General features: G+C 37.6%; 1 protein-coding gene across 1 annotated transcript; it reads left to right on the top strand.

The window, feature by feature from the left end:
• Positions 1-5,110: 5,110 nt before the first annotated feature.
• pdik1l (PDLIM1 interacting kinase 1 like) lies at positions 5,111-19,953 on the top strand. Its single transcript, XM_030147498.1, has 3 exons — positions 5,111-5,260; positions 10,065-10,360; positions 16,505-19,953. The coding sequence occupies exons 2-3, from the start codon at positions 10,076-10,078 to the stop codon at positions 17,243-17,245; spliced, it is 1,026 nt and encodes a 341-aa protein (XP_030003358.1). The 5' UTR covers positions 5,111-5,260; positions 10,065-10,075; the 3' UTR covers positions 17,246-19,953.
• The last annotated feature ends 4,519 nt before the right edge of the window (positions 19,954-24,472 follow it).

Genomic DNA, 24,472 nt, shown 5'->3' with positions numbered 1-24,472 from the left:
CAGGTTAGTTATTCAAATTGAAATTAGGTCTAATAATTGTGTCCTGATAAACTATTTCTTCTACACTTTAGCCAACAAAAATGCTCAACTCAGAGCAATTTTTAATAAACAAAACTAAATGGTAACTGTGTTGATCTAAAAATATCACCAGTAATATTTTAGATCCATTTCAGTGAAGCCTTGTGTCTGGTCTTAGGATGACCCAGTGGGTTTTTGATGCTTCTTCAACCAGTATCATCATTATAGTGTGTTGAACTGTAAGTCAATGAAAAAGATAAGAATGGGCTTTTATTTAGTTTAGTTTTGTCACTAAACTTGAGAAAAAAAACAAACAAAAAAATTAAAAATAAAAATAAAAACATGAGCCAAAATCTGAATGTTAAAAATTCTTTATGTATCCTGAGCTGCCAAAGACTTTACTGAAAGTATTTGTCCACCTTAATGGGAACACATTTTCAGATGTGAAAAGTGAATGTTGTGAAAAGTGCCATACCTCCACTTTCCAGTGAGGTTAATAAGAGCTGCTCTCAAATGCCACATTCCACTGAAAACAAAATGATTCACTACAAACATGTACCTGTACATGTGAAAAATATTTCTATTTTTCCTTCAGTGGGGAAATAGTTTATGTCTCAGAATTTTCAAGATGGCATTTCATTACTTAAACGTATATGCAAGACCGGTGTTGATTGTATGGCAGGCCTTTGTCTGCAAAACAGTATTAATCAAAATGGAATATTTTACACAGATATATTGGATTTTTTTCCACATACACAATACTCACATTGTACTTGAAGCTGTGAAAAGTCACAAGAAGAGATGCTAAAATTCCTGCAGCTTTAGGGCTTCTTTTAAGAGAACTCAGGTTTCCATTTTTGTCTCTTAAATGGAAGGGGAAATCTTTGATTACCCACTTAAGTAGTGAAAGATTGTGGGAAATATGCGCTTATTCATGTCCCTGCAAATGCCAAAAAGGTCACTTGTCAGTTGTTGATCAATAGGGAAATGATGAGATGACAGCAAATGTCAGATTCCCTTTGTTTATATAAGATGAACTCATCAGTATGACATTATCCTTTTGGTAATTTGCGTTTCCCACCATGAACAGGACGTCAGAGGGAAATGGCCAAATATAGTCTGAGTGGAAACAGATGTAAACAGTTAGCCTGGCTTGGTCCAGACTTTAAGAAAAAAGTTTTTGAGTGTCTGAGGAGGTTTTGTGATCTAAATACACTTTTGTTGCTAGGCTAAAATAAGTTTTTTTTTCTGTGGATGAACAGCTGCTGTGGTATTCTGGGAAATGTAGGAAGAAAAAGTCAGGAAAGAAGGCTGGTTCACCAAACAAGCCATGCTACTTTAACCATTAAATAAGACCAAAGAACTGTTCATCCAAATAGATATATTTTGTTTTTTATCATTTGCACTGTCATATTTATGTTTAATGTGTTTAATAATGATATTGCACATATCCACACTGACAGTTTCTGAAAGTCAAAGCAAATACAGTGCAACATTTTTTAATTATGATATTTTCAATGTTTTTACTGTACATATAAGTGTTTTCATAGCATTAATATAATATTATTTGTATTTCTGCATGATAGTGAGTAGAATAATAGAATAGTTTTTTTTATGTCAGTGGACTAATGGGGGAGATTGCTAACTGCAAAGCTCAAGAGTTTAAAAGTGTTAGTATTGATCATCACTAGGGATCATTACACCTCTACTATGTGCTTCAGTTTATCATGATGCTCACTTTGCTGCAGTATCATGGTGTCTAATCTTCCCCAAGTCCTGGTGTTTAGTTTTGTTTTTTGTAGTTTGTAGCATCTTATGTTTCGCCAAGACAGAAATTGTCTTGTGCAAAAAATCTATACAAGTCTACCTCAGGATTTTTTGGATTTTGGACAGTGTGTCCAAAAGCCATGATTGTAAGTTTTTGTATATTTTGTGTTGAATAAGTTGCCTTGTTGAATATTTATTACTTTTTTTGATGTGTACTACCTCACAGAACTTATTTTTTCTTGTATCTTTATGTTTCTATAAATGTAATATCTGAGACCAAAGACATGTTTTGTTTCTAAGAGATAAAGTGACACAAAAGTGTTCGCTTACATCATTCAACGAATACTGATATCTGTACTAAACCAGCGCAGACACACCCATTGTTTTTTGTCTGAGGTCCCTCCACCACCAAAAACATTCAGAATTCTGCCGGCAAGGCATGTTTGGGTCAAACACACTAATGTATTTCTGCATACAGTAGGATATTTGTGTTTCTTTTCTGGGTTATACAGAGCTCGGGGTTGGAGAGATCACATTGAGTAGCTTTAGAAAACTCAGTGATTATGTGTGTCTTTGCATATGGATCATCTCTATTGCTGGTTGTGTTTTCAGGCTGCAACTAAGCTGTTTTGTGTTATAAAACGATGTTAAATTAAAGATTTGGTGTAGAAATCTGCGTCATCGTTCTATTTTTTTTTTTTTTTTTTAACCATTTCATGCATGAATTATGAGAACCTTAATCAAGATTTTTATCCTGAGTGTTTTTATTCCTCTTTAGGCATGAAAAAAACAATGTGATTATTATTAGGTTTTTTTTTTTTTATGAATCTATTTTTCATAGAGTTACAAAAATGTCCACTCAGCTGGACACCATGCATTTAATTTTTGAAGCAAAGAAACATGCATTTACTGACATACTGTGTGAAAACTACGAAATCAAAGCATTTTTGACCTCCTGAGATCCAGCAGTGCATTTTTGTCCTCTGTAGGGGACAAAAGTTTGACAGTTTTACTTAAAAAAAAAAATGCTGTCCATTGTAAAGGACATTCCATAAAAAAAACAAATAAATAAAAATAATTCTAAAAAATGTCTTGGAAAAACAAACAAACAAACAAACAAAACTGTTGCATTATGCGGTTTCCAATCAAGACAACTGTTTAATGGAAAAAAGCTAAAACTTTCACTTTCCTGGGTCTCAGGAGGTTAATGCTGGTAATCTGATGTTTTCTCACATTTGAACATACTGTAATACTAGTTATTACTCACTCAGATAATATACCAAAAAAAATCCATTAATTACAGTCTAATAACAATTAGCAATTGATTTAGATAAAAGAACAGGAAAGTTACAGTAATGGAATGAATGCCAGTGTATGGGATGATGCATAAGTGTCCACTGTGTTGGCTGATATGGAACTAAAACAAAAAAACCATGACTATACAAGAGAACAACTGGAGAATAACTGTCCACTGTAGTGACTAGTATGCATGAAAGGGTTTAACAATGATACCATAATTGTAGGTCAAGGAGATAATGACAACAAATGTCATCATGATGAAATATCTGTGATAAAATCATTTTTTCTCTCAGGAATTAGGGGTTGATTTCTTAGTGGTTAATTGCCATTTTGAACCTTTCTTCGGGGTCAGAACATGACAAATGTGAAAAACAGCTGAACGTTTCAGAAATCCAATTTAAATTTCAGAGTTACCACTGAGAAATTGACCTGAAAGCAATGAATAACAATAACAAGTAAACAATGCCAAAAGTTCTAGCCTTCATATAAATTCAGATTGATCACTGCTGACAGTTAACACAGGGGAAAACACAAAACTCAGTCTCTCGGTGTCGATCTAAAACACAAGCAGAATATAAAGCAGCAGGAGTTCACTGTTTTCGTATAATATTTCTGCATAGATCAAGTTTTGCCATGTAATCCACACACTCCTCCTCTGTCCTCCTTGTGTATTTTGTTTGTGTTAGTAACCTCTTTAAATGTGCATGTGGCACCTATTCACAACTAGGATCACAATAGTATCAGCTCCAAATGACAACATATCTGCTCTTATTCAAAGCACATTCAAGGTATTTGACACGTGATCCATTTTGTGGGATGGTGTTTTTTTCTGGTTTGTAGTGAAGGGGTTAAATGCACGTGTTCTAAACACTGAGAGGCGAATCCCCTGCATCCCCCCTGAGACCCAACACATCTGGCCTCATCCATTGTCTTAACAAAGTTCATAATAAAGAATCACAGTGCAGATGGCACCATGGTCTGTGTGTTATTTATCCACCCACTGTAAGTGACAGTTCAGTGTGAGTGGGAGGACGCGAGGGTCTGCATTTCACTGCCTGGCTATTGATTAAGTAAATCCATCAAGTTAGAAAGAGTACGACCGGAAGTTTTATAACTTACTTTCACCATATAATGTCGGTAATTCGTTATTTATGTAATTTCAGTAATAAGTGAATCACACGTGAATTTGTGCAATTAGAAGCAGTTTATTGCTGTCAACGCAGTAAATTCAAATGAGCAAAATAAGGACCAAATAATATAAATAATAAATAATGTAATGTTAGTGAGGGTAACTGATATGAGTGTAGCCTAGAGTTCTTAATCTTTTTTTTTTTTTTTTTTTTTTTTTTTTTTTTTAGATCTGTCTTTTGCTCGCTTTTTTTTTTTTTTAAATAAAATAATAATAATAATAAAAAAACACTAAATAAGCACTAAATCAATAATATTAACTAGACAACAACTTATCCTAAAAAAAAATAACAAAACAATAACCACTTAACTAATAATAATAATAATAATAATAATAATAATAATAATAATAATAATAATAATAATAATAGTCACAATAAAACTTTAAATCTAAAATATTTTCGTCCATCAGAAATTGCTGATATTACTGTGGCTTGTTTTATATTTTTCAAAGTGTTCAGCTTTTTTGGCCACTTTGTTATAAAATAACCAAAAACTAATCAATATAATAAGTTGATACGGTACTGATTAAAACTATTTTATTACCTGTTATATTTTAGCCGTGAAACAAATAATCTTTAATCTGTTATTGTGGATGGAAACAATAACAGATATTTTATTTGTCAAATTTTCTGAAAGCACAGTTAAAATGATCATGAATATTGAAAGGAGAATAATCACCAAAATCATGTAAAAAGTTGGAAATGTGTGATAAAATGTTGTACAGTCAGTCCCGTACAAAATGAAACCGTATGAAGTGTTTTGTTTAGTCGTTTCCGTCAAGTTTATGGGATTTTATTTTGAAATGCTCAACCGGAAGTTGTCTCGTTCTGGACACCGCTGCACGGCACGCCAGCTGCACGCGCTCCCGTCCACTGTTTGACAAAACCTCCTTGGTTTGACTGCGCGAGCAGAACGTGTGCGGCGGTAATGGCTGCCAGGGAGAGTGAGGAAGACAACAAATGAACCCCCGAGAAACGACTCAAAGGTGAGAGCCCAAACATAACAACTTATAACAAGTGCGGCCTCTGGGTTTGTGACTCTATGTCCGTGTCCGCTGTGGTTTCTTGTGGACTTGGTTGGCAGGTGTGTTTTGTGGAATCTGGCTGGATTTCTTGATTGCATACACATAACACACGTACACACACGTACACACACACACACACGGGACAATAAACTGTCACTACCTTGTGCTTGTCATGCATGTCCTTTTCCCATGCCCGAGCCGTAATTAGCGCTCAACTTGTCTTAGATGTGTAATATATTAGCTAGACACCGACATACATTGCGAATGTGCTGGCAGGAGCTGGAGTCTTTGTTAGCTGGTGTTAACGTGATTAGCTAACGTTAGCAAACCTACAACATCGTTAGCTGTCGGTGGCCAGGCCATATAGCGCTTAGCTTGTTAGCCAATCAGCCAAGTGAAAGCCTAATTAGCCCGTTAGCATACTGGCTATCAGTCTTTTGCTTCTGGAGGACAGCCTTCCCTCTCCGACTTGATTGAAGGATATTGTTTACAACAAATATAGCAGAGTCCGGCACCTTTACATTAAAATCTGCAAATTAAAAGTTTTATGTGTAGTCCATTGAATGGCCGTATTCAAGCAGGTGTATGGGTGAGTTAACGCGGTAAGGCTCTAAAACAGTGGATTCTGTCAATTTTCACATCAACGATGGGAGTTTTGTTGCTATGCCAAGTCTTCATTGACTCCAACTTGGGTCAGCATATCTAAAGTTATCTAAGCTGTTGACCAAAGCTACTGCAGAGTTTGGACAGTGGGAGTTTAGAGGTTGTTTATTAATGATCAGTAAGTCACAAAAGAGAAGCAGTTTAACTTTTGCTGCAGTTGCAACTATTATTTGTTAAATAGATTTCAGATTATCTAAATAAACAGTAGTAGCTGTGTCAGGTAGAGATGGAGCTTTACGTTGCCATATTGCAAAGATGACAGACTATTGATGTGAATCTACCTCTTCTGGTCAGGCCACCTTTTTCAACACTTCTTACTTTCTATTTAACCAGTTGAGCCTTGTATTGTTATGGCAGTAGTAATGTCTGGTATGAAAACACATCCAGGAAACAGAAACCAAGCATTTAGTCATGTTCCTTACACAAGTAGTAAGTATTTTTAATACAAGATATAGTTTTTAAAAAAATCAATAGTATAGTTTGTTGTCACATAAAATTGTTAAAATTGGTTTTCACAACTGAGATGCAGTTTAATTTTACTGCATTTGCAGCTATTATTTGTTTAATAGATTTCTGATTATTCAAATAATCAGATGAAGCTGTGTCAGGTAGTGATGAAGTTTTACGTTGCCACATGGTAAAGATAACTGGTCTAATGGTCAGGCCACCTTTTTCAACGCTTCTTACTTTCCATTTAACCAGCTGAGTGTTATATTGTTATTGCAGTAGTAGCCTAATGTCTGGTATGAAAACACACCCAGGAAACAGAAACCAAGTATTTAGTTATGTTCTTTTGTGCTTTTTACTTCACCAAATAGACTGAAAGATAAAGCTGTTTATGTTTGTCTATTTAATTTTATACTTATACTGTGGTGAACCAGATCCCATCCTGGGATGATGTTGTTCTTTTCTTCTGTTGTCATGGTGAAGAGGTAGTGGCTCAGTTAGTTTTTGGTTTATTGACGAGTTGTCTAGGCAAGGGAAGCCATGAAGTCTCCAGTGTTGTTGTTTTAGGCTTTTCTGCAGATTTTTCTGTTTCTTTTCTGTCACATGGAAGCACAGTCTAGTGGTGGAGGGATCTTCCTGGAAAATGGGGCCACAAAAAATTTTGGAATCAATTCAATCAGTGTTTATCCTGTGAAATACAGCAGCTGGAAATGTGTACCAGGGAGGTCAGCAGGAACAATAAAACACAAAAAGTATTCACAATGTGGTCTGGTGGGCCATTAAAAAATAAAGGTTAGTACAGAATGGAAATCCTCTGTAAAAGTACAGGGTGTAAGCTTCAGGAGGAAACAGAAGCTCTGAAAGTTTAATGCAGCAGATGAGTGAACTGCCAGTCACACAAACCTGTCAGAGTAGACATGAAGGTTTCTTTTCACCCAAAAATCATATTGAGGAGCAATAATTTGAAGATGGACCAACAATACAATTAGTAGAGGGTCCAAATATCAAGAATGAGATGAGAATGAGTCCTGAGGGGGAAAAAAAACCTTATTCATTTAGCATTTTTCATGAGAAGTTCATTGTAAGTCAGTGGGATCTTGGCAGGAGTTAGCATGGAGTGGCTCTCAGCAGCATTCCACTCTGAGATACTTATGCATTGGATGGTGCTTTTTAAAGCAGCATAAATCCAATCTAACCCTTTCAGACTTTCATGGTTCTGCACATCTATGTGTCTTGTGATTCTATGTCTATAGATGTCCCTGAACAGTTCCTGACTCACACTTCCACACTGGACCATTCAGCACCTCATTGCCTTTCAGACTCTAACAATGACAGGCTTTACAAAATAGGCAGTGGATGGATTTGTTGTGAGAATGGGAGTAAAATTATGCTTTAAAAACACACCTAGGAACAAATCAGTGATTTTAGCTGGTAAATCAGAGGACACATGTATTGCCATTATTTCATGTTTATGAATGAAGTTGTCTTTACCAACTTTTTAGTTAAATGTAAATGAGCTCAAGCACACTGACATTACCTTAACTTTGTGCATAGAACCACCATGTATAACAGTGCTGTGGAGCCCTTATCTACCATTTAAGTCAAGTTCTGCAGATAGTTTTGAAAATGGCCTATGGGACCTTTACCCTGCAGAGTTCCTCCTGGGACACATTGCCTGCTTCACCTGTGTGTGATGGCTGCCTTGCTGCACTGCTGCATCTTAATGTGTGTGTTGTAGCCGACAATGTGTTACCACTGCAGAACTGCTATTGCCAGCAGTACTTTCTACACTGGGTTTCCCCACTAATACTGCCTGTAAAAGTACAAGTCCCAGAAAGAAAAATCTTCTTTTTCATACTTCGAGTATATTTGGTTATACCACTGTTAAGCACTACAACTATGGCAGTCACATGATCTACCTGATGTGGAAATCATACAGATCACACTGTTTGAGAAGTAGATAGATTAAACTGTGCTTTATTTTTCATACTGCATTAATATACATTTAAATGACCTGAGCACAGGTGTATTTATGCTATTTTAGAAATCATTAGAAGTGTTCACTTTATCTGCTTCAGGTTGTGTAACATGTGGCTTCGGGTTGCAATGAGCTGCTGGTAGATACAGGTGCTCATTGTGGAGGCTGAATCCCATAGGATGGGAGTCAGCTGTGCTTTTTATCATGTGATTGGACTAGGACAGGGGGAAAAAAATTGCCCTAAGCATTAATGTATTATCAGTAGGACAGTTTTTATATATAAATATTCAATTCTAATGTGAAATATAAAATAAATAAATAAATAAAAATAACCTCCTTTGTGAAATGTAATGTGTTACTGGTGCCAGAAAGTCATTGTATTGCCTATACCCCTTATTAAAAGTAAAACACAACTTGGGAACAGGAGTCATTCTTCTGGGAAAGGAGCAAGTTTAAAAAAAATACTGTGATGGGATTTGGGTGGCACAATAGTAATTTTTATAGATGTGGGATGGGACAGGAGTGAAAGTACACTCTTGTATCATCATCTAGACGTACAAGTCTAGTTTTACTCAGGTACATTGCTGAAGCAACAACTCAAAACACACTGTTGGAGTTCTTTTTGTTATTATGACAAGGGTAAAATTATTTGTGGTTCATTGTGAAACTGTGGCAGGCTGCCAGAGTCTAAGTAATTACCAGTAAACACTGCAACTGTCACGCATGCATGTACAGTAAGAGGACTGCGGACAAGTGTTTACCTCATCAATAAGGAGATTGTTTTATGTTTCTTCCAACTACTGATTAAATGATGTAATAACATTTGACAAAAATTATGTAGAAATTAACTCTTTTGTCAAAAATGTAAAAACTACCACTACACAAGCCCTAAGGAAATCTCAGGACAATCTTGTTATTGTTTTGGCTATGACTAGTTTATAATTCTTAGGAAATGGGAAACACTATTATCATGGTACACTTCATTTTCAGGATTTTGAATCCCCAATATTCATTAGCCAAATCTTTCTATAATCTATTGCTCCTTGACGCTTCTTCCCAGGTGATCAGGGCAGGATATCACAAAGAAATTTGCTATACCGTTACTGAGACGTTGGCTTCAGTTCTATTCCTTAAACAATACTCTTTAAATAGCTACCAATTTTCATTTTTAAGAAAAAGAAAAATACAGTACCATTCACTGCAAATATTTTAATTGTATTTTTCAGCCTTTTTTTAAACTACATTCAAAGCCATTTTACAACATTAAAAACATTTACAACTTGATGTTATATGTTAATATAATTTGATTAATTAATATATGTATAATAACTGTGTGAGTGCTGCACACACTCATATCAGTGAGATTTAGAATTCAGGTACTGAAATTTAATATTCAAGTTATTTTATTTCAATAATCCATTATGATTAAGCGTGATTATTGCCATAAAAGTAGTAAAGTTGAGTACCCAGCCCTAAATATACCTGAAATGATATGAACACAGTCTCTGTATGGACTTCCAGAGTCTTTAGCATGGCACTCTGGAGGGGAATCAAGGTGGAGACAAAACGGCAAATATTTGTTTATCATTGGATAGTGATCATTCAACATGACAGGGCAGCCGCTGTTTTACAATGTATGTGGAAATGGTCTGACACTAAATCCCTCTGTGTGCACAGCGAGGACTAGGATGGTTAGCAGCCAACCCAAGTACGAGCTGATCCAGGAGGTGGGTCGTGGCAGTTACGGCGTGGTCTATGAGGCACTGGTGAAGCGCACAGGCGCCAAGGTGGCAGTGAAGAAGATCCGCTGTCACTCTCCAGAGAATGTTGAGCTTGCCCTGCGGGAGTTCTGGGCCCTCAGCAGCATCCAGAGCCAGCACCCGAACGTAATCCACCTGGAGGAGTGCATCCTGCAGCGGGACCAGCTGGCCCAGAGGATGAACCACGGCTCCAGCTCCCCGCTGTACCTGGAGGTGAGGACAGACAGCGTCTCACACTTAACACATACAGTAGTGATGTTTGCCTTTGGAATGTATGCTGACCTCAGTGTCCAGAGATCTGACATGTCTCACACTGATCTCTGGACAGCCGAAGTTTCCGTACACATAGAAATAACTTTGCTCAATATGTGAGACAGCCCTCTGCTTTTTTAAAATAAAATCCTTTCAAGGAAGTGAGCTGGTTTTGATATGTCGAGGACTTGGCTCATCTGAGAAACTGAAAATTTCATGGCCATAAAAATGTGTCTCATCGCATTTGATTAAATACCTGAGATTGTCAGTGTTCAAACTTATCTTTTTCATTACCTTAAAGAGACAACTTTTATAGGAAATGTAAACATCTGAACATTGGTCATGTAGAATTCTTTGCACCAAGTATTACGTAATCATAAGCATCATGTAGCTACTAGGGCTGGGTGCAAAAATATCCTCTATCACTTAATTTTTCTCTGTTGATCAGTATTAGCATTCATTGTATATGATTTGCTAACACTGCATTTGAAGAATACCTTCAAGATAAGTTTACTGAAATAGAAGTGTTTTACTTCAGTTCATTGAGAGGTCAGCATAGTAAGACCTCAAGTGATTGAAAAGATCTGAGGTCTGTGTTTCAGTAGCTGATAGACCATGGTTTTGACTTGCTAATCATTTAGGTTTTAAATGCTTAAATTCAGTGCATGCTTTAAGACTGGATGGATTATATATGTCACAAACTATACGGCAGGATTGGTCCAGTTAAGTCTGGAATTCTAAGAAGTATGGCTTCAAAGCCAACTTGCTGATCTGCTGCACTTTAACCTTATCAGTTTTACTTATAAATAGTTAAGTTCTGCACTATGAAGCACTTATGTGCACCTCTAAACTTCCCAGGTGTATATCTTACAGGACACATTACACACATGTATTATTCAGACCAGGTGTGGCTTCATAACTTTGAGGTGGAATAACTAGACTATCAGGTACTGGTGAGTTATAGTTAAAAGAAAAAAAACAGTGATTAGTGTGTTGCAACATCCAGACATTTGTGTTTTGGAACTTTATTTGCTGTCCAGAAACATTTTAACCCAAGAGTCTAGAATCTAGACTTTGAGGGTTCTAGATGATATCTGCTGTTGACACACAATATTATAGGTGGACAGACATACCTCCACACTTTGTTAGGGCTAAGAAACATTGCCAAAGAAACAAAACATATGATAATAATAATAATAATAAGCTTTAATATATTTCTTGTATTAGATTTACCAGGTCATACACAAAGGCAGTGCAAATGATTTCTAATGTCTCCGCTAGCTATCAAGAGTAATGTGTTTATTTTTACCCGAGTTATTGAACATTAGAGCGAGTAGCCAAAAGTGGCTAACATAAACATACTTTCACATTTTAGATGATAAGCCATGTTTAAGGTTGCTGAATGATAATGAATATGTGCTTGCAAAGTCTGAATTTCACCCTCTTGATCATTATACCCTCTTATAATGAGCCACACTTTAAATTTCCTATCTGCCTTATGGAAATAATTAATAACCAGCTGTGTGAACCACAGTGTCTGTGACTGAGGGTTAATGTTAGTCACTATATGCTGGGTTTTAGCCAGGATCACATGCAGTTGTCTGGCAGAAAAAAATACAAACAGCCAGAATGTCTTGTGAGAGATGAGCCAATTAAAGAAAAAAAATCCAAAATATAATAAAGATGTTTGCATAAAGAAGTCTTCCCCCTGCTGTTACAGTAATGGGAATTGTTCGGTTGTGGTGCGCACATCGAGTAAGGTTGTATGAGTCACAGACCAAACAAGACGGTAAACTTTCCATTGGTATTGTTTCATGTTTTTTGTTTGTAGAGACCATTTTGTTGAATATGAGAAAGTTAATATTTAAATTACACAAGCACAGTAACGTAAGGGATGCATTTATTAAGCAGCAAAAATGTTGACAGGGTGATCAGTAGTCATCTGGAGGTAATGCTGATCTGATCAGTTGTATTATTCGCTTACTCCTGTCATAAGGTTAAATCCTTCAATCTCTCGTGGCAAGACACAAGTGAAAGGAAACTATGAAATAATAATAAGAACTCAGAATGAAACTGCCAGTAGGAGAGTCATTTTATACTGCATTATGACTCTAAATTGTTGACAATGACCTACACCTTGAACGCCGCTTAAAATAATAGTGTGGGAGCTTGAACTGGAACGACAGTGCAATTCATCGCAGCTGTACAAGATAAGCATTACAATACTGGCGTAGTGCAGCACAGTTTGTGAGAATAAATGACATTCATCTGGGCTCAGTCTACTTTCAGAATAAATCTCCTAAGTGGCCATAGTGCATTTACTGCTGGTGCAGATCCACTCATCTGCCCTGCACACTTAACCCACTCAGTCTTTCTGCACATCTGCCTTGTCTGTGGAAGATCTGGTTATGTGTGCACTGAATCTTCACTCGCAGGACATTTCCAGCATTCCTAACCAGAAGTCACAGATCTCAGAGGACGTAAACCACAGCCAGAAGAGGAATCCAGCTCCACCTCCTTAACATGTGACATTTTAATAAGTGTGTGAATTACACTTGTGGGTTGGCCACTTGTATAAAAATAGACAGAGATTTAGCCTGTTTGGGGTAAAATGGGTATCCTAATCTGCTGGCTTTTTATTTAAAGGTGAAATATGTAACATTTGTAAAAAGGAAAAAAAAAAACAGTTATAGTTTAAAAAAAAAAAACACTAACAAAAAAAACATCTCAGTTGTCACATCTGGTCCATACAAAGCATGTGGCTGTGAATTCATATTGTTCATATTGTTCCTGGTTTTGACTTTTTGCTTTGAGTGGGAACCTCAGGCCAATAGGAGCACAGCACAGGTCCAAGGACAGGATTACATAAATATGTAGTGACTGGAGTAAGCAAATGGTTTTAAAACATAAATTGTAATATTGTCTTTTAAGTTTTTAATTCATTCAGTCATAAAAAATCATAGCAATGCATCTCGTTGTATAACTTAAAATAAATCATAAAGTAACATTTAATTTCTGTAATTTCATGTGGCTTTCTCTCAAATGCTGCTCTCTCTCTTTTCATTCACTCTCTACCTCACTTCATCATCACTGCTTGTTTCCTTGTTTGTTCTGGCTCTCTCTAAACATATCACTAAGGCTGCAGTTGAGGATTATTTTCTATTCTTGATAAATTTGTTAATTTATTTCTCAACTAATCAGTTGGTCTATAAAATATCAGAAAGATCGTCCCAAAGTGTCACCCTGGGATGTCTCATAGTATATAACCAACCCAATGATGTAGGAAAGAAACCAGAAAGTATTCACAGCTTGGAATATTTTAAATGATATATCAAATCTCATCAAAACAATTGATTAATAGTTGTCAACTTCATATCACATCCTGAAAGTGGGGAATGATCATCTAGTTCATAGTATGACAGTCATTTGTACAGACATTGCATTGACTGAGTATTGGTACTCGCAAGAATTGTAACCTGGCTTGTATTCATTAGCAAAAAGAGCAGGGGCTTTCTGGTTGGATCGCTGTTGTCTGTGGTTTCCAGTCACGTGAACCTGTCGTCAGGTTCGGGGGGGTTCCAGTCAACCTGTGTGCAGTCTGTCATGTCGCAGTCCCTCCCTGCCGTCTGACAGTGGGCTCTCAGGCTCTGTGCCGGAGCCTGATTATAGTCTGTGAGCGGCACGCGGGGCCATTGTTAGACCGTTCATTCAGTTTTCTGCAGCGTTAGCATTGGACAGATTCCCAGATTCCCTTTATTCCAACTCCTTTTTATTGCTCTGTAATGTTCCAGTCCGTGCTTACAGAGGAACAAATGATAATAGGGCTGAATTATCTGACCGCACCAACTGTGGGATAATTTGTGTCTATTCTTTTTGGGTAGTGGATTCCTTGGCCTGTGGCATACCAGACAATATGCGCCCATTTGTTTACTGCAGGGCCTCCACTAGGAATTGTCTACTTAGTCTACAGATATTCAGACATTCATTTGTTTCCTGCAAAGCTGTTGGTGCCAACAATGTTTTATCTACAGGAGCCTATTCATTTCATATTTAAATTAATTCTTTAACAAACCTGTAGCTTTCCTAAACACCATCTGTCTAATTCCAAAACTACATCTCATTTAATCTTAATGTAATGTGAGATGGATGAAGACTTGCAGGTTTGTGGTCTTCTGTCAGAAAAAGGGAGATAAAATGAATGACTTGCTGCAGCAGGCAGAAAAGATGTGAGGCTGCTCACACTGCTTTGATTAAAAAAAAAAAAAAAAAAAAAAAAAAAACGGCCCATGAAGGAAGGACGGAGACAACATGGTATGAATACAAAGCCACAACAGCCGGCCTTGTTTAGCTCTGACTGACGTTTTCCTTGCCGCACACTCCAGAGCCATTTCCCACTGCTGTTGGTTCATCAGTAATTATGAACAAACGCTAAGACAGAGATAGAAGAAGAACACTGATCTTTTCTTGGAGTGATCACTCTGCACTCCATTACATGGGAAAGTCCTGCTCTCAAAACGTTACCTAACCACAGAGGCATTGTCAGCAAATTTCACAGATTTTCCTTATGCAGAATGCCTCCTTTCAAGATGAATATTATAATATTCAGTTTCTATCGTTAACACTAGTGTGTTGATTTGGAGACAATTTTATCTCAGTTTTTCTTATGACTCTGCACATCTCCATTCATCATTTTCAGTCATGATGCTGGAGGGCAAAAACCTTCATCTTCACTAAATATTCAGTTCATTCCTGTCAATTTAACATCTTTTTTACCCCACAAATACTTCAGTTCCCCCTCACAAGTGTAAAAACAAAGATATTTAGTACGTTTCAGACACTTGTGATCAATGTACACTTCATACTGCAGTATTTCACTTGCTAAAAATGCCCATGTTCTTGCCATAGCTCCACGATATAGATGTTTACATAGAGTATATTATATATGTAGAGAACACCTCCTCCAACACTGCTGCAGGATAAAAATGTAAACAATACAGATAGTTATATGTATTTTACATCTGGATGAATTATTGTTGCTGCTGCTACTGTTTGGGAGGTGAATAAATAGAAGTTATTCATTGCCTGAGGCGAGGCTGATTAGCCAAAGCTATTTAAAGATCTCATTTTAAGAATGGATTGTTAGTTTTAGGTGCTAGAAGTGACAGCAGAAGTGTTTGGTTAACATCACATAAATGAAACCTAAACATATTTCAGGTAAACACTTTCTAAAGATTAAATGAGCGTCCAGTGATGGTCTGCTGCTGTAATGGAGGCAGTGGTGCAGTTTGTGTGGCAGGGTTAGGGGAGGTATAAATATATTTTTGTGACTAAACTGTCTTTCCCAGACAGGATTCTCTAGAAGTATGACCCAGGCCTGTTTTGTCATCAGTTACTGTGTCTGACCGAACAACAATCATCCACAATTTTAGCAACACAAGTTGGATTTTTTGATTAAGAGTGCGTGATGTCATGTGAGAACCATAACTAAGAAGGCCTATCCGTCCTTTGGTTGGTCCCCGTTATAAAATGCACTACCACTGTAATGCACTGACAGAATGTATTCATATTTTTTGTTCACAATAATGAACTGTGATAGTAAAATGTAAATGGAGTCAATAACACAGATCGAAAAAGCTGAATGTAGGAAGAAAAAGAGAAACTTGAGCTTTCTCTGGTTTACTCTGGTGTACTGGTGTGACTAACAAGTTACTAAAGAACAAAAGGCAGTACTGAGGTATGTTTGTGAATAACGATGTGGTAAAAAGAGGCAACATATTGCACCACAAAATGTAACAGGAGCCTTAAATAGTACTTGCAGATTTCCATTGACAAAATATTGCAAGCAACTGTGCAGCCAGTCCTTATGTTTTGTTTTTCTGATCTCATTACCTGTGATCTGTGTGCATTATTTGCCTCTGGGAAATAGAGGACTGAAGAATAAAGCAGCATAAAATACAAATACTTAAATTATATTGGACTATGCCAATTTGTAATCAGTAAAAATTGCTTAAATTCTACTACTGCTGCTGGACTTTAATTCTTGTCTCTGTTGTTTTATTTTGCCTGTCTGGTCCCATGCTGACTTGTTCTGTGTCTCCTTGTTAGCTTGTGGAGACGTCTCTAAAAGGTGAGATCACATTCGACCCATGCTGTGCCTACTACCTGTGGTTCGTCATGGACTTCTGTGATGGCGGTGACATGAACGCCTACCTGTTGTCGCGCAAACCCAGCCGGAAGACCAACACCAGCTTCATGCTTCAGCTGGGCAGCGCCCTGGCCTTTCTACACCGCAACCAGATCATCCACCGTGACCTCAAACCAGACAACATCCTCATCTCGCAGGGTTGCACGTCAGCCGGATCACCAGAACCCACGCTCAAAGTGGCCGACTTTGGCTTGAGTAAGGTCTGCTCCACCTCTGGTCTCAACCCCGAGGAGCCGGCCAGCGTCAACAAGTGCTTCCTGTCCACAGCGTGCGGAACAGACTTCTACATGGCCCCAGAGGTGTGGGAGGGCCACTACACGGCCAAGGCAGACATCTTTGCCCTGGGGGTGATCATATGGGCCATGGTGGAGCGCATCACCTTTGTGGATGTGGAGACTCAGAAGGAGCTGTTGGGGAGCTATGTGCAGCAGGGTACAGAGATTGTACCTTTAGGGGAGGCCCTGTTAGAAAACCCAAAGATGGAGCTGCTGATCCCTGCGAGGAAAAAGAGCATGAACACCCACATGAAGCAGCTCATCAGGGAGATGCTGTCGGCCAACCCTCAGGAAAGGCCCGACGCTTTCGAACTGGAGCTCAGGCTGGTCCGGATTGCCTGCAGAGAGCTCGACTGGGACACGTGATGCACCTAAAGGCAGCACAGACTTGGCCTACTCAAGCACATGTACACATCTCATCAGCTACTGTCATACACAACTGGGGAACAGTAACTAGACTTTTCATTGTTTTGTGTCCTCATCCACTGTCCAAGCACATAACGTCCTGTACGAGCTGTGTGTTTATACTGCATAATAGAGGTGTAACACCCACCGCTGCTGCTCCACACTGCAGCTTAAGTCTCAGGCTATTCTCATCACAGCTTCCACTTCTTCCTAATACAGTGTCTAGAGTTGATGAATCCCAACAGGTGATCACATCTTAAGCTACGTCCACACTAACACATTGTCTAAAATGGAGACTTTGGAATTGATGATGGAAACACTCATATTGTTGTTGCATAGTTAACTGTGTAATGTATCCCTCCTTAACTTTTGCGTCCCTTTATGTCAGTGGATACTGAGTTACAGGCATTTATGTCCTTGCTGTCTATGTCGACAGTTGTGCTGTTAAATTCTACATTTTATCATGTTCTTACTGGAGCTGCGTAATATGGCCACGAATGTCAACATGATAAAAGTTAGAAGATATCAATAATTACCATGATAAATCGTCTTTCAAGTTTAAATCTGATGTTTGGTCTTGAGTGAAATTTGAAGAAAACAGATTAACTTATGGTTTTACATCTAGAATATGATTAACATTTGCGAAACAGAAAACACAAAATTGTGGAAATCTAGAGTGGGAACGTTGATAAATAAATGAATACAAGTATGATCCTTAAAATATACGGGACTAAAATTAAGTAAAACAGCAAAACATTTTGATTGCATTTTAAAATGCTGTTAATGTGGACGTAGCCTGAAAGTCAAAATGACAGGCATAGCAGGTTGCAAGTTTGTCTACAAATCCCACCTGGAACTCGGTGCTAATTGTTAACTGAATGCAATATGAGACGGTGTCCTGTGATCATTACAGTGTCCATTTCTCCAAAGGGCCAATACTGAAGCCAGTCACCTCAGTGTGTGGAATGTGTAAAGCCATGGGTGGCTTTGATCAAACTCGACTCTCAAACCAATAACTGCCTGGTACATGACCACCAGCATTAAGATTTACTCAATACAATATTTGCATGAGTTTCTATAATATTTGCAGACATGCCCTGATCTCTCAGGTATTAAAAATGTAAAACAGCCTGATGGAATTTGTAGGCAAACGCCTGTTCAGCTCAGTAGTCGGGGCTCTGTGCCCTCTGAGAGGAAAAACCCCAAACTCTGGTGCTTGACTTTTCTGTTTTCTCAAAAGGCTGCTTCACTGGGTGTGTGGGTGGGGAACATTTATCCGTTTATCAGAAAGCGTCCAGCCCAGCAGGTGCTTGTGGTCAGCGTTTTCCCCCTTGTCTGCTTCAAGATAAGTTGATTGATCCCAGACACACCCCGAGCCACTTAACCCGAATGTATAACAAGACGGAGACAGATCACCTTTATTTATATAGAGCCTTAAACACAAGCACCTCACACAGCTCATCAGAAATGAGTTTAGTTGTGATGGTACATGTATACATCTCTGCAGACCGGTATGCAGAGGTGACTGTTGGCCGGAGATATACTTAGTTTTAACAATGTTCGAAATGTTGGCTGCCTTGTGTAGCGTTGTGCAGCTGCTTAGAGCATCATTTGTACACATTCTCATTACATGCTGTCTGCACATGAACAGTAGGGCTAGTGCGAGGTGGTATTTTATTATTATTATTCCTTAACCCTAGGGTGACCAAGCTGTCCAACTGAACTGACTAGCTCACCATTTGTGTTTTGCTGTATAATCGGTGACTATATTTGTATTCAAGAACACAAGAAATATACTTTAACGTCTATGATCTTCCTGTAGTCATCAGAGTTAACAAATTACAAACTAACTTAAGTGTCCCCATGTTTAATGGTTACATCATAATGTCCCATAGTTCTATACTGTTTGAGTTCCCATGTGCCCTCTAGTGGAACTTCCTGTATGAAAAAGGAGCTTGGTGATGCAGCCAGTTCTACAGGCAAGATGTTCATAGATGTTTTCTCTTTGAGACTTTGAACAGATATTGAAATTACATAACAAATTCCTATAGCATCTATATATTTCAATGACCATTCCATTGTAAAATGTTAAATAAATGCAGTCAATGCACATAGGCTCACATATCCATTCCAGGTAGCAGTTTTTCGTTAGAAATGGGTCAGATGAAAAATCTGAGCTCAACAGACCAGAGTAGCCAAAATGAATTGTCACATCAAAGCATTATTATATATTTTAGTGTGGATACTTGTTTGGAAGTAGCACGTTTACGGGAACATGTAGTTAAAAGTAGCATATCTCCGGCCATAGAAGTAATTGCAGATCTCAGAATCTTGCAGAGTAGCAGAGGCCCAAACCTTAAGACCAGAACTTAATTTGTTTAAATCAGCTGTCAAATAGACACCATTATCTAAGATGTCCATTCACATGTACAAGAACAAGCTGTGTTTTCTTATGAAACATTACTGCAGCATGGGTGTCATTGACATATTTTTCAGTAATTCCTTCTTGATTTGCTTTACCAACAGCATTGATACTCACTCATGTTTCTTGGGCTGTTTCTGGCCAAAGCATGAAAAGAATATAAATGTTGTAATAAACTTGAGTTACCCATTAACAGAAAAATCCAAAACAACCAGGAACACTGAATTAAACTAGGTTGACCTGCATTGAAAAGGCTTTTTTGGAATGACTCACAGAGCTCTATGTTCCTCAAAACATAGATTGAGTTATCTGCTTGTTTTACTAGAAGAGCAGTGACATGAATATTCACATCTCCATGTAGACAAGAGACCTGACAGAGTACAAGGGGTGATTCTCTGAGCTCTACTGAAAGCTCCCTTTTTGTTTTTTTTTCCCTATTTATTCCTTCTAACTACCTACTGCGTTGGTTCTATCAAGGAGCTCTGTAAGGCTGGATTTGGTGTGATAACTGCTTTGGTATTTGTTTACCAGTCAAACACAATGTCAGCCGGCAGTCTACTTATGCATGCAGTGCCTCTCACCTTCAGGGAAGAAGTGAGAGAAGACACCAGCACACACAATCCTCCATGAGCCAGAGGATCTCTGCTTTTTTTTTTTTTTTTTTTTTTTTTTTTTTTTTTTTTTTTTTTTTTGACACATAATACTGTTGTGTTTAACTTGATCTCTTCTCACTGTGTCACTGCTCCTCGTTTCCTCTGGCTCTGGATCTTACCAGTAATCCCTTTCTTCATGCTTCCGACAGGCTAATTCTAAGCCTATTAAGTTGTTGCGGCACTTGGCAGAGGATCATGCTTCGGGACCCCTTTTTCCTTTCAGGTCATACATAATTTGTGCACTTTTGCAGATTTTACAGAAACCTGTAAAACCAAACAATCTTGGCTTTTTGCGCTACTGTAAAATTGGCAGAAAATCTCATTTCCTTTGACTTGTTGCCAGTATTTATCTGCTTGATGGCCTTTAATTCTCCCTTTTTGCTCACTGAGCTGTAATAGTTTTCATTTCCCGTCATGATTTGCCTTATTTGTGAAATTCTACACTTCTCCCATGTACTCTATAGTGGCCTCATTGATATTGCACTCAAACACAAAATTGGCAGAAGATGTGCTTTGAGATGCACCACGCTTCAAGGCTCGTGATGCTTCGGTACGAATAGCAATACCACAAATCAGTATTAAACGCCTGTCTTTAGCGCAGGACGGGGTTGTCGACGCTGCTGAGGACAATGTTGATTCTTTGCTTAAAGAATGTGGGTTTGCGATATTTGTCTTTTTTTTTTTTTTTTTTTTTTTTTTTTTTGTTACTTGAGCAGCAAAGTTTGGACTCAAACTAGGTCACCCATATCCTCAGAGCTCTAAGCAGTAGAAGAGCATGATGGGTAGAGTGATTTCCGGCCAGATTTCTTCCTCCCCTTGTAGATGAGAGGAAAGGAGGAAGACACTTGGCTTCCTGTGAGGTTTTAGATATTTGCCAAACAAAATGCTCAGTCTTGAGGAGTGTCTCACCCTTTGAATTCTTGTATTAAAGTTCTTTGCACATGTGTAAATACTGTATAGGATCAACGGGATGAACAAGGTTGATGTACATTTTGACTGGATGTGTGCTCTGTTTTCAAGAGCCCTACTTGTTTGACATGTAAATTGCTGTGATGGATTCGGTTTTTTCTTCAGCTCTTTCAATTCAACTTCAGTTTATTCAATCATTAAAACGATGTGATATTTCCAGTTTAATACTGTCAGTGTGCTAGTGATAATTGTATGTTTTTCATCGGCCTATTGTTTGTGAATTTGTGTAAGCGAAGCCGGTATACAACGTGGGTCGCCTCAGTCATCTGTTGTATCTGTTGCTACTGGCCTATATGGAAATGAAACATCACTTAAACCTCACCACTTCACTAAGCCTTGATTCGAGACTGTCAAGACTAGGTAATGGACATATCAGTCAGAAAGCACCTCATATAAACTAAACCTCCTCAGATGATCTGTCATCTTTGCAACCTACATGATGGACAGTTCACATGAAAAAGGTCTCTATTATAGTCAGTGCAAACCATTGGAAAACAAAAAGGTGTGGGGTTTGATTTTTTTTTTTTTTTTGCTCTTTTGTAGTGTGATACGTGCTGCTCATTACTATAAGCTACATACTAAAGACTGTATTTGTGTCTTAGTCCCATGTGCCACATTTATTCTTAACTAAACGTGATTAACAATGACTAAATTCATGGTCTCAAAATAAACACTAGAAAGGTGTTTTTCCACACTGTGCCCAGGAGGAAATCAAGAGCATTCAGCTAAAATATACTTAATTTAAGCATTATTTCCACCCAAAATACCCAGAACTTTTACACTTGGGAGGTTGCAGAAATGTCACCTGTGTTGTCATGTTCTAGTTCAAATCAGAAAAATAATAGTAGCTGTAATTCTGAGTTGTACTGGAACAGGGGTGTCAAACTCATTTTAGTTCAGGGGCCAGATTCAGCTAAATTTGATCTGAAGTGGGCCGAACCAGTAAAATAATAACATAATAATGAATAAATAATGTCAACTCTAAACTTTTCTCTATGTTTAAGAGCGAAAAAAGTTAATTTACATTATGAAAAGGTTTACCTCTACAAACTATCCTTTCAAAAGATGTGAAAAACAAGAACAAACTGAAAAAAATAACTAATTTTAACAATATTATACCTCAGTTTATCATTTCCACATGTACATTGATAAATACACAAAACGTTGAGTAACAGGCAGAATATTTTTCAAATTATACTTTTCTTAAGACATTTCCAGTTCATATTTGTTCACATTATTCACATTTTTTGCAAAATTATATGTTGTTTTAGAGTAAATGCATGAAAATATTTACATTTACAAAGAGAAACATTTGGAGTTGTCATTATTTTTATGTTATTATGATAGTATTTTACTGGTCCTGCCCACTTGAGATTGAATTGGTCTGAATGTGGAACCTGAACTAAAAGGATTGTTAATATTTTAGTGTAATTTTTGCATTTCACAAATTCATCCCAAGGGCCGGAGTGGACCCTTTGGTGGGCCAGATTTGGCCCCCCTGGGTTGCATGTTTTACACCTGTGTACTAGAACATAGTCAACTTGGGTGTGACATTACTCCTATCCAGATAAATAACTGATTGCAAAACCTTTGACACTAGACGTTGGACGGTAGTATGTGTACAACTTGCAGACATCTTGAATTTGGAGGTCAAGGTTAGTGAAATTGGTCTGACTTTTCAGGTCAGAAATCCAATTTCACAGACATTTCCAGTTGAAATATCCAAATGAGAACTAGAAACTTGGGGGAAATTGGTACACTGATGTAACAAAGCGATGATAGGTTTTACATTTTCTCAATAAGTCCTGGGGTTCATTGTCAGTCCATCTGTCATGTACTTTCTTCTGTAACTCCTTGGCAATGCACGATGAAAACTGCATGTACACCGGCAGATTTTAAAATACGAATAAACTGCTTCCAGAAATGTTCAGTGCTGCAAACCTCACACCTCAAATCCAAGAACAGTCAAAGCACTTCGTCCAAGAGGGTAAAATAAAGTCTTCTGAACCAGATATAGAGACTGATAAAGCAGAGCAATCACAGTCGAAAATACTGCAATACCCAAAAGTTGGTCCTGGGAACTGAAAGCTTCCGTGACTGTGGCCTAAAACAGATTAGGTTTATTAGTCAGTGATGTGAAAAAGCAGCAACATGTAAGTTTTGCTGTAGAAAAGGAGTTTAACGAGACTTCATCAGACCTGTCATAAGCTGCCTTAAAATGTAGCCGAAATAAGCTAATAAAGAATGATGTGGTACCGACCAATCAGAACAAACCCCACCCCTAAGAAAGTACTACACCCCTGTGACTAAAGACTTCTCGGAGATGGGATAAAGCTTTTTGGAACAAATTTTAGACCCTGAGCTTCTCCAAAGGTTTCAATGGTTGAAATCTTGCTTTTGTTGAGCTTCTACATTTATGTGTTGACTATGAATGAGACCTTCCTTGGCGTCAAATTAATGTTTTTGTAATCTGGCAGAAAGAATTTTTTTCTTAACTTGCTCGGTTTGGATGAACATTGCCTGCATTTCTGGTAAATTCCAGTTTTCAACAATTACTGAAACAGCGTTTCTATGGAAGTAAATCTGTCTCATCAGATTTTGAATTATAAAAGCCATTGAATTTCTAGCGCTGAATTTTTTTGCACTGAAATTAGGTATCTGAATTTTTTTTTTTTTTTTTTTTTTTTTGCACTGAAATTAAGTCTCTCGATTTTACTATGTTCATAAATTTAGAATAAAAAAATTCAGGAGCAATAAAAAAATTCAGATGCAAAAAATTCAGAGGCAAGAAATTCAGATCACACATCCGGGACACCAAGGATAAGCAATGATTCTATCTCAAGTCAAACCGACAGCCAACCAATCAAGTTACATTAGGTTGGTCATGTGACATCAATGCAGGAAGACGGTCAGCACAGATGTGTGATCTGAATTTTTTGCATCTGAATTTTTTGTACCAGAATTTTTTAGATTCTGAATTTATGAACATAGTTGAATTGAGAGACGAAAAATTCAGACACTTAATTTTAGCGCAAAAAAATTTAGTACTAGAAGTTCAATGGCTTTTATAATTCAAAATCTGATGAGACAAATTGACTTCCATACTTTTCTTAAATGCATAGTATCTGAAGTGCGATCATTTAA

This window comes from Sphaeramia orbicularis, chromosome 11, assembly GCF_902148855.1.
Source record: "Sphaeramia orbicularis chromosome 11, fSphaOr1.1, whole genome shotgun sequence".
In the NCBI taxonomy this organism is placed as follows: domain Eukaryota; kingdom Metazoa; phylum Chordata; class Actinopteri; order Kurtiformes; family Apogonidae; genus Sphaeramia; species Sphaeramia orbicularis.
The sequence above is the reverse complement of the archived record's forward strand: the minus strand, read 5'-3'. Positions and strand labels throughout refer to the sequence as shown.

What these genes read in the sequence shown, in the direction of transcription:
- pdik1l (XM_030147498.1), top strand. Translation starts at nt 10,076, where the DNA reads ATGGTTAGCAGCCAACCCAAGTACGAGCTGATCCAGGAGGTGGGTCGT. An exon ending in GCTCCCCGCTGTACCTGGAG is followed by an intron (nt 10,361 to 16,504) that starts GTGAGGACAGAC and finishes TCTCCTTGTTAG; the next exon opens with CTTGTGGAGACGTCTCTAAA.